The 15405-nt window shown below is 43.4% G+C and overlaps 1 protein-coding gene across 1 annotated transcript in view; it reads left to right on the top strand.

Annotated features, from left to right (window-relative positions):
• Positions 1-14052, top strand: part of LOC106588384 (uncharacterized) — a 17553-nt gene extending 3501 nt beyond the window's left edge. Inside the window, exons 3-5 of the mRNA XM_014177301.2 lie at positions 5379-5492; positions 10315-10367; positions 10504-14052. Of these exons, the coding sequence (XP_014032776.2) occupies positions 5379-5492; positions 10315-10367; positions 10504-10635 (299 nt within the window). The 3' untranslated portion in view covers positions 10636-14052. The remainder of the gene's footprint in view (positions 1-5378; positions 5493-10314; positions 10368-10503) is intronic.
• The last annotated feature ends 1353 nt before the right edge of the window (positions 14053-15405 follow it).

The following is a 15405-nucleotide window of genomic DNA, read 5'->3' on the forward strand; positions in this document are numbered from 1 at the left end:
CGTAGGTAGGAAGTGAACTATAAAATGGATATCTTTGTATAATGAACTTCAGAGTACCCTCGTGAATAAACATTTTGACTATTGTAAGCTGGGACTCTCGTCTGTTTCATTCATTCAACCAGAATCTTACAAACTCTGGGTTGCAGACTGAGTAGATTAATTGAAGTTTATGAACATTGATAACGAAATTCACATAACAGATCCCCATCCAACCTGACAGAGCTTGAGAGGATCTGCAGAAAATAATGGAAGAAACTCCACAAATACACGTGTGCCAAGCTTGTAGCGTCATACCCAAGAAGACTCAAGGCTGTAATCACTGCCAAAGGTGCTTCAAACAAAGTACTGAGTAAAGGGTCTGAATACTTCTGTAAATGTGATATTTCAGTTTTTTATTCTTTACACATTTGTAAATGTAAATTGCTTTGTCATTATGGGGTATTGTGTGTAGATGTATTAACAAAAAAAGGAACCTTTTTTAATTAGTCAAGTCAGATTGATCAGGGGAAAATACAATTTAATCAATTTTAGAATAAGGCTGTAGCGTAACAAAATGTGGAAAAATGAAAGAGGTCTTTACCCCAGAAATTGTTAGCCCAGAAAACCTTAAGTGTTATTACATACAGCCGGGAAGAACTATTAGATATCAGAGAGACGTCAACTTACCAGCACAACCAGCACTACTACTAGGAATACAACTTTTCCAAAGCAGATCCTTTGTCTGCACCTCCCAGGGCATTTGAACTGATTCCAGAGGCCGACCCAAAACAACGTCACTGGAGAAGAGGGAGCCGAAGCGGTCTTCTAGTGAGCCATTGGAGGCATGCACACCACCCACCGCTTCCGAGTATATTACTTGCTAATGTCCAGTCCCTAGTTAACAAAGTCAATGAAATCAGGGCAAGAGTTGCTTTCCGAAGAGATATCTGGGATTGTAACATACTCTGTTTCACAGAAACATGGCTAGCTTGGGATATGCTGTCGGAGTCGGTACAGCCAACGGGATTTTCAGTGCATCGCGCTGACAGGAATAAACATTTCTCCGGTAAGAAGAAGGGCAGGGGTGTATGTTTCTTGATTAACGACTCGGGGTGTAATCATAAACAACATACAGGAACTCAAGTCCTTTTGTTCACCTGACCGAGAATTCCTCACAATCAAATGCCGACCTTATTATCTCCCAAGAGAACTCTCCTCGGTTATTGTCACAGCAGTGTATATCCCCCCTCAAGCGATACAAAGACGGCCCTCAAGGAACTTCACTGGACTTTATGCAAACTGGAAACCATATATCCTGAGGCTGCATTTATTGTAGCTGGGGATTTTAACAAAGCTAAATTGAGAACAAGGCTACCTAAATTCTATCAGCATATCAAATGCAGTTCACGAGCGAGTAACACGCTCGACCATTGCTACTCTAACTTCGGTGATGCATACAAGGCCCTCCCCCACCCTCCTTTTGGCAAATCTGACCATGACTCCATTTTGTTGCTCCCTTCCTATAGGCAGAAACTAAATCAGGAAGCGCCTGTACTTAGGTCTATCCAATGCTGGTCTGACCAATCAGATTCCACGCTTCGAGATTGTTTTGATCACGTGGACTGGGATATGTTCCGGGTAGCCTCAGAGAATAACATTGATGTATACGCTGACTCGGTGAGCGAGTTTATAAGGAAGTGTGTAGGAGATGTTGTACCCACTGTGACAATTAAAACCTTCCCTAACCAGAAACCGTGGATGAATGGCAGCATTCGCGCTAAACTGAAATCACGTTCCACCGCATTTAATCATGGCAAGGTGACTGGGAATATGGCTGAATACAAACAGTGTAGTTATTCCCTCCGTAAGGCAATCAAACAAGCAAAGTGTCAGTATAGAGACAAAGTAGAGTCGCAATTCAACGGCTCAAACACAAGACGTATGTGGCAGGGTCTACAGACAATCATGGATTACAAACAGAACACCAGCCCCGTCGCGGACATTGACATCCTGCTTCCAGACAAACTAAACACCTTCTTTGCCCACTTTGAGGACAATACAGTGCCACCGACGCGGCCCACTACCAAAGACGGTGTGCTGTCCTCCGTGGCCAACGTGAGTAAAACATGTAAACGTGTTAACCCTCGCAATGCCTCAGAGCATACGCAGACCAGCTGGCTGGTGTGTTTACGGACATATTCAATCAATCCCTATCCCAGTCTGCTGTCCCCATATGCTTTAAGATGGCCACCATTGTTCCTGTTCCCAAGAAAGCAAAGGTAACTGAACTAAATCACTATTGCCCCGTAGCTCTCACTTTTGTCATTATGAAGTGCTTTGAGAGACTAGTCAAGGATCATATCACCTCCACCCTACCTGTCACCCTAGACCCACTTCAATTTGTTTACCGTCCCAATAGGTCCACAGACGATGCAATCACCATCACACTGCACACTGCCCTATCCCATCTGGACAAGAGGAATACCTATGTAAGAATGCTGTTCATTGACGACAGCTCAGCATTCAACACCATAGTACCCTCCAAACTCATCATTAAGCTTGAGACCCTGGGTCTCGACCCCGCCCTGTGCAGTTGGGTCCTGGACTTCCTGACGGGCCACCCCCAGGTGGTGAAGGTAAGAAACAACATCTCCACTCCGCTGATCCTCAACACTAGGGCCCCACAAGGGTGCGTTCACAGCCCCCTCCTGTAGTCCCTGTTCACCCATGACTGCGTGGCCATGCACGCCTCCAACTCAATCATCAAGTATGCTTACAACACAACAGTGGTAGACTTGATTACCAACAACGGCGAGACAGCCTACAGGGAGGAGGGGAAGGCTCTCGGAATGTGGTGTCAGGAAAATAACCTCTCACTCAATGTCAGCAAGACAAAAGAGATGATCATAGACTTCAGGAAACAGCAGAGGGAGCACCCCCCTATCCACATCGACGGGACAGCAGTGGAGAAGGTGGAAAGTTTTAAGTTCCTCGGTGTACATATCACCGACAAACTGAAATGGTCCACCCACACAGACAGTGCAGTGAAGAAGGCGCAACACCGTCTCTTCAACCTCAGGAGGCTGAATAAATGTGGCTTGTCATTGAAAACCCTCACTAACGTTTACAGGTACACAATTGAGAGCATCCTGTCGGGCTGTATCCCCGCCTGGTACGGCAACTGCACCACCCACAACCACAGGGCTCTCCAGAGGGTGGTGCGGTCTGCACAACATATCACCAGGGCAAACTACATGCCCTCTAGGACACCTACAACACCCGATGTCAGAGGAAGGCAAAAAAGATCATCAAGGACAATAACCACCCGAGACACTGCCTGTTCAACCCGCTTCTTTCCAGAAGGTGAGGTCAGGATGCCTACTTACAGACTTGATATCATTGGCCACTTTAATAAATGGAACACTAGTCACTTTAGTAACGCCACTTTAAGAATGCTTATCTCGCATTACTCATCTCATATGTATATACTGTATACTGTATCCTACACTATCTCTTCTATACTATCTATCGCATCTTAGCCGCTCTGTCACTGCTCATCCATATATTTTTATATATTCTTATCCCATTCCTTTACTAGATTGTGTGTCACGTCCTGACCAGTAAAGGGCTCATTTTGTTATTGTAGTTGGTCAGGACGTGGCAGGGGTGTGTTTGTTTAGTGTGTTTCGGGGTTTTTGGTTTATGTTCTGTGTTAGTATATTTCTATGTTTATTCTAGTGTGTCTATTTCTATGTTTAAGTTTCTTGGGTTGACCTTCAATTGGAGGCAGCTGTTCCTCGTTGCCTCTAATTGAAGGTCCTATTTAGTAGGGGTGTTTTTTCCTGTGTTTGGTGGGTGGTTGTTTCCTGTTTTGTATATGTTGCACCTGACAGGACTGTTTACGGTCATTTTGTTGATTTAGAATTAAATAAAAATGAATATGAGCACTTCACCTGCCGCGTCTTGGTCCCCGTTAGACGACAAACATTACAGAACCACCCACCATGACAGGATCAAGTGGCGTGCCTGGGCAGAGATGAACACCTGGTCGGAATTGGAGTGGATGGAGAGAAGAAACTGGACTTGGGGGCAAGTTATTGAACGTTATCGGAGCCTACCAGGGAAGAACGAGAGGCACCCCCAAACATTTTTTTTTGGGGGGCACACGGGTAGTTTGGCTGGGCCAGGGGTGAGCCCTGAGCAAACTCCCCGTGCTTATTGTGGTGAGCATGTGCCTGCTTCTCGCACTCTCTCTCCGGTAAGCCTCCATAGTCCAGTACGTCCTGTTCCTGCTCCTCGCACTAGCCCTGAGGTGCGTGTTACTAGGCTGGCGCCTCCTAAGCCAGCCCCACGCACCTCAGGGCTCTAGTGCGCCAGCCCAGTCCAGTACGTCCTGTTCCTGTTCCCCGCACTCACCCTCCAGTGCGCCTCCATAACCCGGTACAGCCAGTGCCTGCTGTGAGCACTTGGCCCGCCAGTCCGGCGCAGCCAGAGTCGCCCGCCAGTCCGGCGCAGCCAGAGTCGCCCGCCAGTCCGGCGCAGCCAGAGTCGCTCCTCAGCCCAGAGCCTTCAGCGGTGGGCTACAGCCCTGAGCCTTCAGCGGGGGTGGACAGGTTAGAGTGGGGATTAAGCCCGGAGCCAGAGCCACCTCCGTGGGGGGAGGTTTGGGAAGGGGGGGGTGTAGCACAGGAACCGTTGGTGACGGTGGCCACCCTCCGTTCCTTCAGTTTTGTTGGGGTTATTGTTTTTGTGAGTTTGTTTCAGGTGCATTCGGGGTCTGCACCTTTGGGGGGGGGGTACTGTCATGTCCTGACCAGTAAAGGGGTCATTTTGTTATTGTAGTTGGTCAGGACATGGCAGGGGTGTGTTTGTTTAGTGTGTTTCGGGGTTTTTGGTTTATGTTCTATGTTTTCTATTTCTATGTTAGTTTTGGGAATGGCCTCCAAATAGAAGCAGCTGGTTGTCGTTGCTTCTAATTGGAGGCCATATTTAAGTGGGTTAATTTTCTCTTGTTTGTGGGTGGTTGTCTCTGTGTATTGTCAGTGTACCTCACAGGACTGTTTTTTGTCCTTTTGTTCAGTGTTCATTTTTCTTTTTTCTTTCAATAAAGCAAGATGTTTCACATACCCGCTGCAGTTTGGTCCGATCATTAAGACGAGTATGACATTGTGTGTATTAGGTTTTGTTGTGGTATTGTTGATATTACTGCTGCACTGTCGGATCTAGAAGCATAAGTATTTCGCTACACTTGCAATAACATCTGCTAACCAAGTGTGTGACCAATAAAATGTTATTTGATTTTGATTTGTTTGAGGTTTCTGTTTCTGCTCAGCTATCCTCCCACAGCAACCCTAGCCCTGGGCTGGTGTGTGGTAACTGCTGTGTGGTTTGTGTTCCAGATGCAGAGGTGGCAGAGAGGGAATTGGTGTCGTGTTGGACTCTCCTGGCCTGTGTTGCCCCAGTCTCAGTCTTGTTCAGCGCTCTCTGTGTCTTTGGACTCTGTTTCCAGTCAGGTGAGCTTTCTGCAATTCCTTGGCTTGCCGCCCTATATTTATAGAGGAAAGTTTGCACTTATTTCTCATCAGTGCGTCATTGCTGCCAGAGGAGGGTCAACCAGTTATTAAATCCAAGGGTTCACATACTTTTCCCACCCTGCACTGTGAATGTATACACAGTGTTCAATAAAGACATGAAAACGTATAATTGTGTGTTATTAGTTTAAGCAGACTGTTTGTCTATTCTTGTGACCTAGATGATCAGATCAAATTTTATGACCAATTTATGCAGAAATCCAGGTATTTGGACACAACTAAAAGAAATAAAAGATCCCAGAAATGTTCCATATGCACAAAAACCTTATTTCTCTCAAATGTTGTGCACAAATTTGTTAAGATCTCTGTTTGAGACCATTTCTCCTTCGCCAATATAATCCATCCACCTGACAGGTGTGGCATACCCAGGAGCTGATTAAATAGCATGTTTTGTCACACAACACAATGCCAGAGAAGTCTCAAGTTTTGAAGAAGCGTGCAATTGGCATGTCCACCAGAGCTCTTGCCAGATAATCGAATGTTCATTTCTCTACCATAAGCCACTTCTAACAACGTTTTAGAGAATGTGGCAGTATGTCCAACTGGCCTCACAACCGCAGATCACTTGTAACTACACCAGACCACACCAGACCAGGGTCTCCACATCCGGCTTCTTCACCTGCGGGATCGTCTGAGACCAGCCACCGGACAACTGATGAAACTGTGGTTTGCACAACTGAAGAATTTCTGCAGAACTGTCAGAAACCGTCTCAGGGAAGTTCATCTCCGTGCTCACCAGAGTCTTGACCTGACTGCAGGTAACCAACGTCAGTGTGCATATGCTCACCTTCGATCTCCACTAGCACGCTGGAGAAGTGTGATCTTCAAGGATGAACCCCGGTTTGGGCAGGCATAAGCTATGGACAACGAACACAATTGCATTTTATCGATGGCAATTTGAATCCACAGGGATGCCGTGATGAGATCCTGAGGCCCATTGTCATGCCATTCATCCGCCGCCATCACCTCATGTTTCAGCATGATAATGCACAGCCCCATGTCGCAAAGATCTCTACACAATTCCTGGAAGCTGAAAATGTCCCAGTTCTTCCATGACATGCATACTCACCAGACCTGTCACCCATTGAGCTTGTTTGGGATGCTCTGGATCGGTGTGTATGACAGTGTGTTCCAGTACCTGCCAATTTCCAACCTTCGCCCAGCCATTTAAGAGGAGTGGGACAACATTCCAAAGTCCACAATCAATTACCTGATCAACTCTATGTGAAGGCAATTGTGGCTAGTGGGGGTCTACTTTGATATTGTTGCATGTTGCGTTTTATATTTTTGTTCAGTGTAGACTACTAATAAAGACACTAACAAACTATCATGAGGCTAAATGTGCATATAAGTAAACAAATGGAAAAGGAATAACATAAGAATACCACTTGGTAGCATTGTCCAATATTGGTGCAGTATAGATGCTGTGACAACAGCTTTTCAATAGTGAAGTTATATGTACTTAAAAAGCACACTTTTACCAAAATAACTGGTTTAAAATATGTGGTTAGATAAGGCGGGGTCACTGGAAATAAAGTATAATGTAAATAAACAATACACTCTTTTAGGTAATTGTATTACCCTTGAACACACATCCATAATAGTAGCCTATCAGGTAAAGGCTATATTTACACTGGATAAAAACTCAATCTTATGCTAATCCTATGACTATAACAAATAAACCTGGTTACTTAGTTGATATAGAAATGTACAGTATTGATCTGATGATACTTCTAATTTTCTGATCAACCTATTTACTTATCTTTCAAACATTGTCTTAATGGATTTCAACACTTCCTTAAGCAGCAGACCATAAGGACGGGTGGAGTTTTCCACAATAGCTCTCTCTTGAACAGGAGATGATTCCTCAGGCACATAGACCAGCCAGTAACTCTCCTTTCCTGGGGCTTGATCCTATTCTGTAGCACCACCTTGTAGGTTTTGTTATCTACTTTGGACGTGAATCTCTGGGAGAACTACTCAGCTATGTTAATGTCCGGTGTTGAGTAGACTCCTCTTCCGAAAGTAGCACCAGCTCCATCTCCATCATTCATGATGATGCCCTGGGATCCGTCCATAGCAGGTCTGTAGTAGGACACTGGCCAGGCCTCGTCTCCGGTCCCCAACCATCCATCTCCATCCCTGTATTTGTTCAAAACCTTCAGGGCAATGTGGTTCCAGCCACAGGGTCTGACATCCAGCTCCTTTCCCCCGAGTAAACACTGTTTACTTGTGAGGGTCGTCAGCGACATGGGAAACACCTGGGCCCGGGTGTGTCCCAGGATAAATAGACCTTTTCCACATTCATAGTGGAGACTCTCTCCATGCAGACACACTACGTTTATTTGTATATAGGTTACCTTAGTTAATAAAAATATATTTTGTTATTCCTTGTCTCCCTTTTGTTACGAACTTTGAGCCGGTTCGTGACAAGTAGAGGCTCGTCCAAGATTTTGAACGTATTGTGTTTGGGAGAAAATGTGGAGTTAATGTTAAATTCTGTACCCGCTTTGTTTGCATATTTTGTTAGTTTGAGTTTGATAGGCCCAGTATTGGTTGCCTTTGTTGTTTGGTTTATGTGCTGCGTTGGACAGAGTACAATGGTTAGTTTCCAGGCCCCTGCCCAGCCTGGAAATTCTTGCTCTACTCGCTGTTGGTACATCGGTCTGATGTGAGTGAATCGGCTGTGTACCTCAGTGGGACATTTGGATAGGGTAGTGACACTTGCTACCCGGAGCTATAGCCTTTTTCCCCTGATAGGCTTAGCAACGTGTTTCATTTTAGAATACGTTGGGCATGTTTGTTGTTTTTGTGTGGTGTCTGTGGACTGAGCAGTTGTCTCAGGGGCACATCCGTGGCTTGGGGGAATCTGCCAGCGTGCTGGGGGGTTTATTTCCTTGCCAGCGGGCTACAGTGCATAATTACCCACCATGAATCCGCACGAAGTGTCACGTCCTGACCATAGTAAGATGTAATTTTCTATGGTAGAGTAGGTCAGGGCATGACAGGGGGTGTTTTGTGTTTTTCTATTTTTTCTATTTCTATGTTTTTTTGGGGGGGGGGGGTTGATCTCCAATTGGAGGCAGCTGGTCCTCGTTACCTCTGATTGGAGATCATATTTAAGTAGGGGTTTTTCTTCCTGGGATTTGTGGGTGATTATATTTTGAGTAGTGTTTGTTTCTCTCTGCATCACGGTTTGTTTTGTCAATTTAGTTATTTATGTATTGCAAAGTTTCACTGATTTAATAAAATGTGGAACTACAACCACGTGACACTTTGGTCCGATCCTTTCGACAGCCGTGACACGAAGACTAGGGTTGAGTTATTGTAGGTTTTGGGGAAGCGCCATATCTCATCTCTTTTCTGTGGTGCCCAGTGTGATTGTCATTTCTCTTGGGGTCTGGTGTGCTCAGCGGAGCGAGATTATTTTTAGTATTTACTTCTATGAGTCGTTGGGAGGTGACTATGAGTCGTTGGGAGATGTTGTAAAAATTAGGACCTTGATGTTCTTTTCATTGGAGCTTGTAGTTGACGGTCTCTTGTGTGCCCTGTTCCTGAATGTTTACGTGACTGACCATTGTTTGGTAGTGTCAGGTTCTATCTCTCCTGCCTGTTCCCCCCTGGTCTCGTTTTCTTCTTTCCTCTTTAAACATTGCTTCCTGTGCGCAAAGGTTGCTGAGGTCTGGGGAGGAGGAGGTTGGCTGGGGCAAGTGGAAGTGTGAACATGTAACACCTCGTCAATTTGGGACGCAGAGGCTGGGAAGTTGTTCCGGGGTCCTTGTTGGTCCCCGGTTTTATGGGGCGGGGGGGGTGATGACGACCCTCCAACTCTGTCTGCCGTATTCTCTCTCTTTGCTCTTGTTTCCTTATTATGATGCCGGTGGGCGGAGTTGGGAGGGTAGTCGGCTACATGGGAAACACCTGGGCCCGGGTGTGTCCCAGGATAAATAGACCTTTTCCACATTCATAGTGGAGACTCTCTCCATGCAGACACACTATGTTTATTTGTATATAGGTTACCTTAGTTAATAAAAATATATTTTGTTATTCCTTGTCTCCACGTTGTCTCGCTTTTGTTACGAACTTTGAGCCGGTTCGTGACAAGACTGTGCTGTGGAGTGTTACTTTAATTTTACATTCACTTTCTGCTGCAGTGACAAGAAAAGCAAGTAAGAGTGTATTGTAAACATAGAAAGATAATGTACAAATCTTGGTAATCCCCAGATCTTGGTAATCCACATTCTTGCTTTGGTTGAATGGTAGCACCAATGACAGCAGGGAATGTAAACGCAATCTTTGAACGTATCTCAAGTTTGACAAGTTTACTTAGAGACATTATACTCCAAAACCAAAGTTAGTCTTTTGCAAATCTGCAGTTGATTCATACATAGACTTTCAAAAGTAATAATAATTTGTACCCATTGATTCTTGAAGAATATCACCTATAAATGCCTCATGAGCTTAGTTCAACTGTCCTACCCCATCAAAACCCCAAATATAAGATTGTTTTACTCCAATGTCTAAACACAGTAAATGTAAACACTGTATATCCTCAAAACATGACTAAAACTATAAGTTGATCTCATGGATGGTCAGTCCTTGCATCTATAGTTCTGTCTATTCATTTGAGATTGGTTCCATCTCTCCAGACCCATTGCTCAGCTATTTACCGAAGCAGTGGTGAGGTTACCTTTTGTTTGAACGGCAGATTGCCCCTTTAAAACTCAATTGTTCCCTCTTTCAGGTAAAACAAAATGCTCGTGCAACACCTGTGTGAACAGGAATTCAAGTCTCAAGGTAAAAGTACTTCCGTAAATGATTGAAGGCATAATAGTTAGGACTAAACCTTATCTAACTGTAAATGTATGCCTGAGAGGTTTGGATGGCATGATGGTAATATTTAATCTCTAATCATGATAAATGTTTTTCATAGGAAGAGGGTCTGCACTATGCCAGTCTGAAGTACATTGGTAATGCCCGCCCCACTGCTCAGGGAGTGCCAGGATTGGCCCAGGGAGATGTCACCTATGCAACAGTGGCCCAATGTGTTCATACAGGCAAATGATAGATCACATGTACTTCTGACATGGTTCCTTGAATATCCATTCTTGATGGAAAGAAGATTGTATTTTGATTCGTGCATGTATGTGTGTTTCTGTAAATAATGAAAAGGCTTATAATTACTGTTAATGTTCTCCAAAGAATCTCAATAAAAACATTTTAAGGCAACAGGATATAGAATTAGTTGGATAAAATAATATCTTGGGTATCTTGAAAGGCGCAAATAAATGTACTATATTATTAAAGACCAACCTTTGTAAAATGTAGTCGTACTGTAATACAACTAAATAAAATACGAATGGTCTGTTAAGGAGTCAATCGGTCAAATCAATGTGTTACTCTCTTCAAACCCTGGAATGCTGGTCTAGCAGTGACCACAGCGGAATAGATGACGTGATGCTGGTCTCCCTGTACCCTCGATCTTTCCCTCCAGTTCAGCCGACCCAGAGATGCCAACTGAACCTCAGTGTCTTCCACATGAGAAGGGCCCTGAGACACAAACATTCATTTTAGCAATGCTTTCAGTTTGCAGTGAGATGTATTCATTTGTACTCACTTCTTCCACATCACCCTGTGTGATCTCAGACCCTATAAGACAAAATATGAAACAATCATTTGTTTACAATGAGAGCAATACTTGTTGGGAGAATGCACATTTCACACAAACCCTACTATTGGGACTTTTCTGGTAGCAAACAATTAGACAGTGTTCTTTACCTAGTCTGGAGCTCCTTCCTGCTTGTGTCCTGTCACTATAGGAAATAAGGTGATCATATCACATGTTTGTAAAAACGTAGTTGCATGACCTCATAGGCCAATGTAATAGCTTAATATGGACCTAAAGTCTTGTACAAACAAGATCAGAGGCATATGATGTAACAATATAGTTTTCAGACATTTTTACCTGTACTGCAATTCTTTCTTTCTGTTCACTCTGTCTATCAGCAAAAAGGCCCGGCATTCCAGCCAAAAGCACCACGACGCATAGTCCAACGACAGCTATCATCACCACAACTGAAAGACAAAAGCACAGTTCAACATGTGAAAATGTCACCTGTATTAAAGATAGCAGGACAAAAGATTTGAACTACATTTCATTCAGTCTAATTTGTGTCTGAATGTCCGTGGACAACGTACCATTTGTAGGTCCTTATCTCTCTCAACAACATCTGAAAATAGGTGAAGAATATAGGTCATGGAATTTACTTTCACAGTGTTACTTTCATACTTGTAAAAAGAATTGCATAGTGTTGCTGTGTGTTACCTGTTTTCATAACAGCAGTGGTACTCTGGATGTTGAGGTGATCTGAGTTTGCCAAAATAAATAAATAATCAAGTCAGGCATAAGCATGGTATTTTAAATGAAAAGGGAATGGCATTAGAGGGGTCTCTACAGTGTGGTTCCCCCAACGCTTTCTCTCACTGCTTTTCCTAAGAACTGATGAAGTTGATTGTTGAGCCTGATCTTTTAATTAAATGAAAATGTCATTGTTAAAATAAAATATGGACAATTAAATAGATAAAATGCCATTTGGAAAGCTCTACCTGTCAACACTGTTACTTTAGCTGTCGTTTCCCCATTACACAGGTACTTTCCAGAGTCCCCTGGCTGCAGATTGAGGTTCTGCAGGGCTCCATCTTCATCAAAGGAAAACCTGTTCTGTGGGTCCTCTCTCTCCCTTTTCCTGTTTCGCATGACTATCTTTCTTGAAGAACCACCTCTGCTTGGCTTTTCTAGATACTGTACAGGGCAGCAATAGGGTTCTGCCAGCAGAAACAGCACCTTTTTGGCCTGTGGGAAGACATTTATGAAATGATTGTAACAAGATGCAGAAATGTTAAAGACAATGATAGGAATATGCTCATTAGACAAAAAAAAAAATGTTCAGCTAATTTCCTTAAAAATGTTTACTTATATTATTCTATCCCTCCAATGACAGAACAATTTCATTGGTGGTTGTCCACTTGTTCTGCTTGAAATTGATAATTGGTAAACAGTCAGTGGTCCATTTTCAGCTCTCATCATCAAGGACAGCAACCAATATATTTATAAAAAACATATTCATTATTTTAGAGGGGTGGAAAGATAAGCGTTACATTTCACACACTGTAACCTCCTGTCCTCATACCTTTCAGTACCTCCACGTCTGCCACTAGCTGGTCGTTGCAGTGGTAGGCTCCAGAGTCGGAGGGCTCCAGCTCTTCTATAACCAGAGAGTCATCAGGCTGGGGGTCATATTTCTGGTGGTTCCGGTAAGCAACCGACTGGCTATGATCCCGTTGACCTGGTGTCTCCACTGTAAGTCAACGGTGCCACTGCAGGCCAGGTACAGACAATAATCCTCAGGCACTGAGACTCTTCTCACTGACGGCAGACATAGCAGGCGTGAATTGAGTTTGTCTAACTAGAATAAACTGGACTAACTGATAGTGGGACATATAGAAAACATTTTGGCAAGTTTGTCAACCCTTCTGAGCATGTCTGATTTGTGTCACAGCTAATTTATTCAGACTCAAAATGTGGGGTAATGTGTTGGATCAGGGTGGTTTTCTGAGAGCCTGACTTGTCATAAGCCTGTGCCATCACCTGAGAGTGCAGTCTACTTCCACAGTGGCTGTATGTATAAGAATATACATTTTTTGTCTACAACTGCATGCAAGGCTATGTGTCACATATCTTCCTGAGTCAATTTAGGTCCTGCTTCCTGTGTGATCCACTATTCCTCTTCATCTAAAGCGAACATGGTATATCCTTAGATTGGGAATACAATTAGCCTGCTTCAAGGAAGATGATGTGTGTGTTTTTGACAGAATGTATTGAATGTATTGAATATCCACGAACAATGAAGAAAGAGTTATTTTGTCACTGATAATAGGCAACTATGATTGTTCACATATATGTCTTCATGAAGTAGCATCTTAAGTCAAGTTAAATAGAAATTGCTCATAATTATTCTGATACACTATGGTTTTCCCAGTAGCTAGTATTACTACTTCCTATTCTTACGTTTTGTTAATTTTCTCTTGGATAGAAACAAAAGTTTTGAGTGCGGCCCGTGTAGTACTCAATGCACATAACAAAATGTTCACTTGTCACATCCTGACCATAGAGTGCTCTTATTTTCTATGGTAGAGTAGGTCAGGGTGTGACTGGGGGGTTTATCTAGTTTATTATTTCTATGTTGTGTTCTAGTTTCTTTTTTCTATGTTGGGTTTTTTGTATGATTCCCAATTAGAGGCCAATTAGAGGTCATCGTTGTCTCTAATTGGGGATCATATTTAAGTAGTGCTTTTTCCCACCTGTGTTTGTGGGATTTTGAGTTAGTGCATGTTGCACCGCTGTCGTCACGGGTTGTTGTTTGTTATTAGTTTATTGTTTGTCTTGTAAGTTTCACATTCAAATAAAAGATGTGGAACGATACTCACGCTGCGCCTTGGTCCGTTTCTACACACAAGCGTGACGTCGCTGTTACACTGGAGGTGAGGAGAATCATTAGAAAACACAAAAGACTTTAAAATGTTTCACCAGAACTTTTATTATTACGTGTTATTACTTTTCTATTATTTCTCTATTCTCTGTCTACATTGTTGGGAAGGGCCCGTATGAAAGCATTTCACTGTTAGTCTACACCTGTTGCTAACGAAGCATGTGACAAATAAAATTAGATTTTGATTTGATACTTGTTAAGTCATTTAATTTAATTTCTTTCAAGGACAGTTGCAGTGCGTGGGTAAAATCACTTGGGAAGCCAAACCAGAAAAGAAAGACATATTACAACCTACATGTTGTGATGATTGCGTTGTTTGCTCTATAACCTGTTAGTTCATATGCCTTTGACCGTGATTTTTAGGCCTAAGCAGTGGCGATTTTAGCATGTAAATCTTGCTGGGGCAAACCCAAAAATAAATTAAAATGTTGAATGCCAGCAAAGCCACAACACTAAACAATACATTAATTGCACTATAACGGTGCCCACAAACTGTAAGGGCCTACATTAAGCTGTCCCAAAAGCAGAGTCCCAACACCTTACCACTGCTACACCTGGCTATCAGCGGAGCCTTGTCTGGCAGCGGAACAGTTCATTCAGCCTCATTTACTGCATTTAAAAGAAAACAGCTTATATGGCTGACTTGCTTAAACAAATGTGGTTTTTACTGACAATTGAGATGTACAAACTATGGCATAAGGGTACGACGAGCGGATAAGAGGAAATCCGTAATTTCGATGAAGACATTAATGAGCGTGATAGGACAGAAGTAGTCAATATAACTACGAGACCTCAGGATAAGACCCAGATGCAGACAGTTTGAAGTAACAAAAGTTTATTACAAAAAACAGGGGGCAGGCAAACGACAGGTCAAGGGCAGGCAGAGGTCAGTAATCCAGAGCAGAGACTGAAAGGTACAGAACGCCAGGCAGGCTCAGGATCAGGGAAGGCAGAGGTCAGTAATCCAGGGCAGTATCACAAGGTACAGAATGTCAGGCAGGGTCAGGGTGGGAAGAATGGTCAAAACCGGGAAAACTAGAAAACAGGGACTAGAGAGAAAACAGGTGTACGGGAAAAGCGCTGGTAGGCTTGACGAGACAAGAAGAACTGGCAACAGACAAACAGAGAACACAGGTATAATGGGATAATGGGCAGATGGGCGACACCTGGAGGGGGGTGGGGACAAGCACAAAGACAGGTGGAACAGATCAGGGTGTGACAATAACTAGTTGTTCAGCACTTTTGAAATGTACAGCGACAGAATTCAGAACATGGGCCGTTCTTAC

Source organism: Salmo salar, chromosome ssa27, assembly GCF_905237065.1.
Source record: "Salmo salar chromosome ssa27, Ssal_v3.1, whole genome shotgun sequence".
Lineage (NCBI taxonomy): Eukaryota > Metazoa > Chordata > Actinopteri > Salmoniformes > Salmonidae > Salmo > Salmo salar.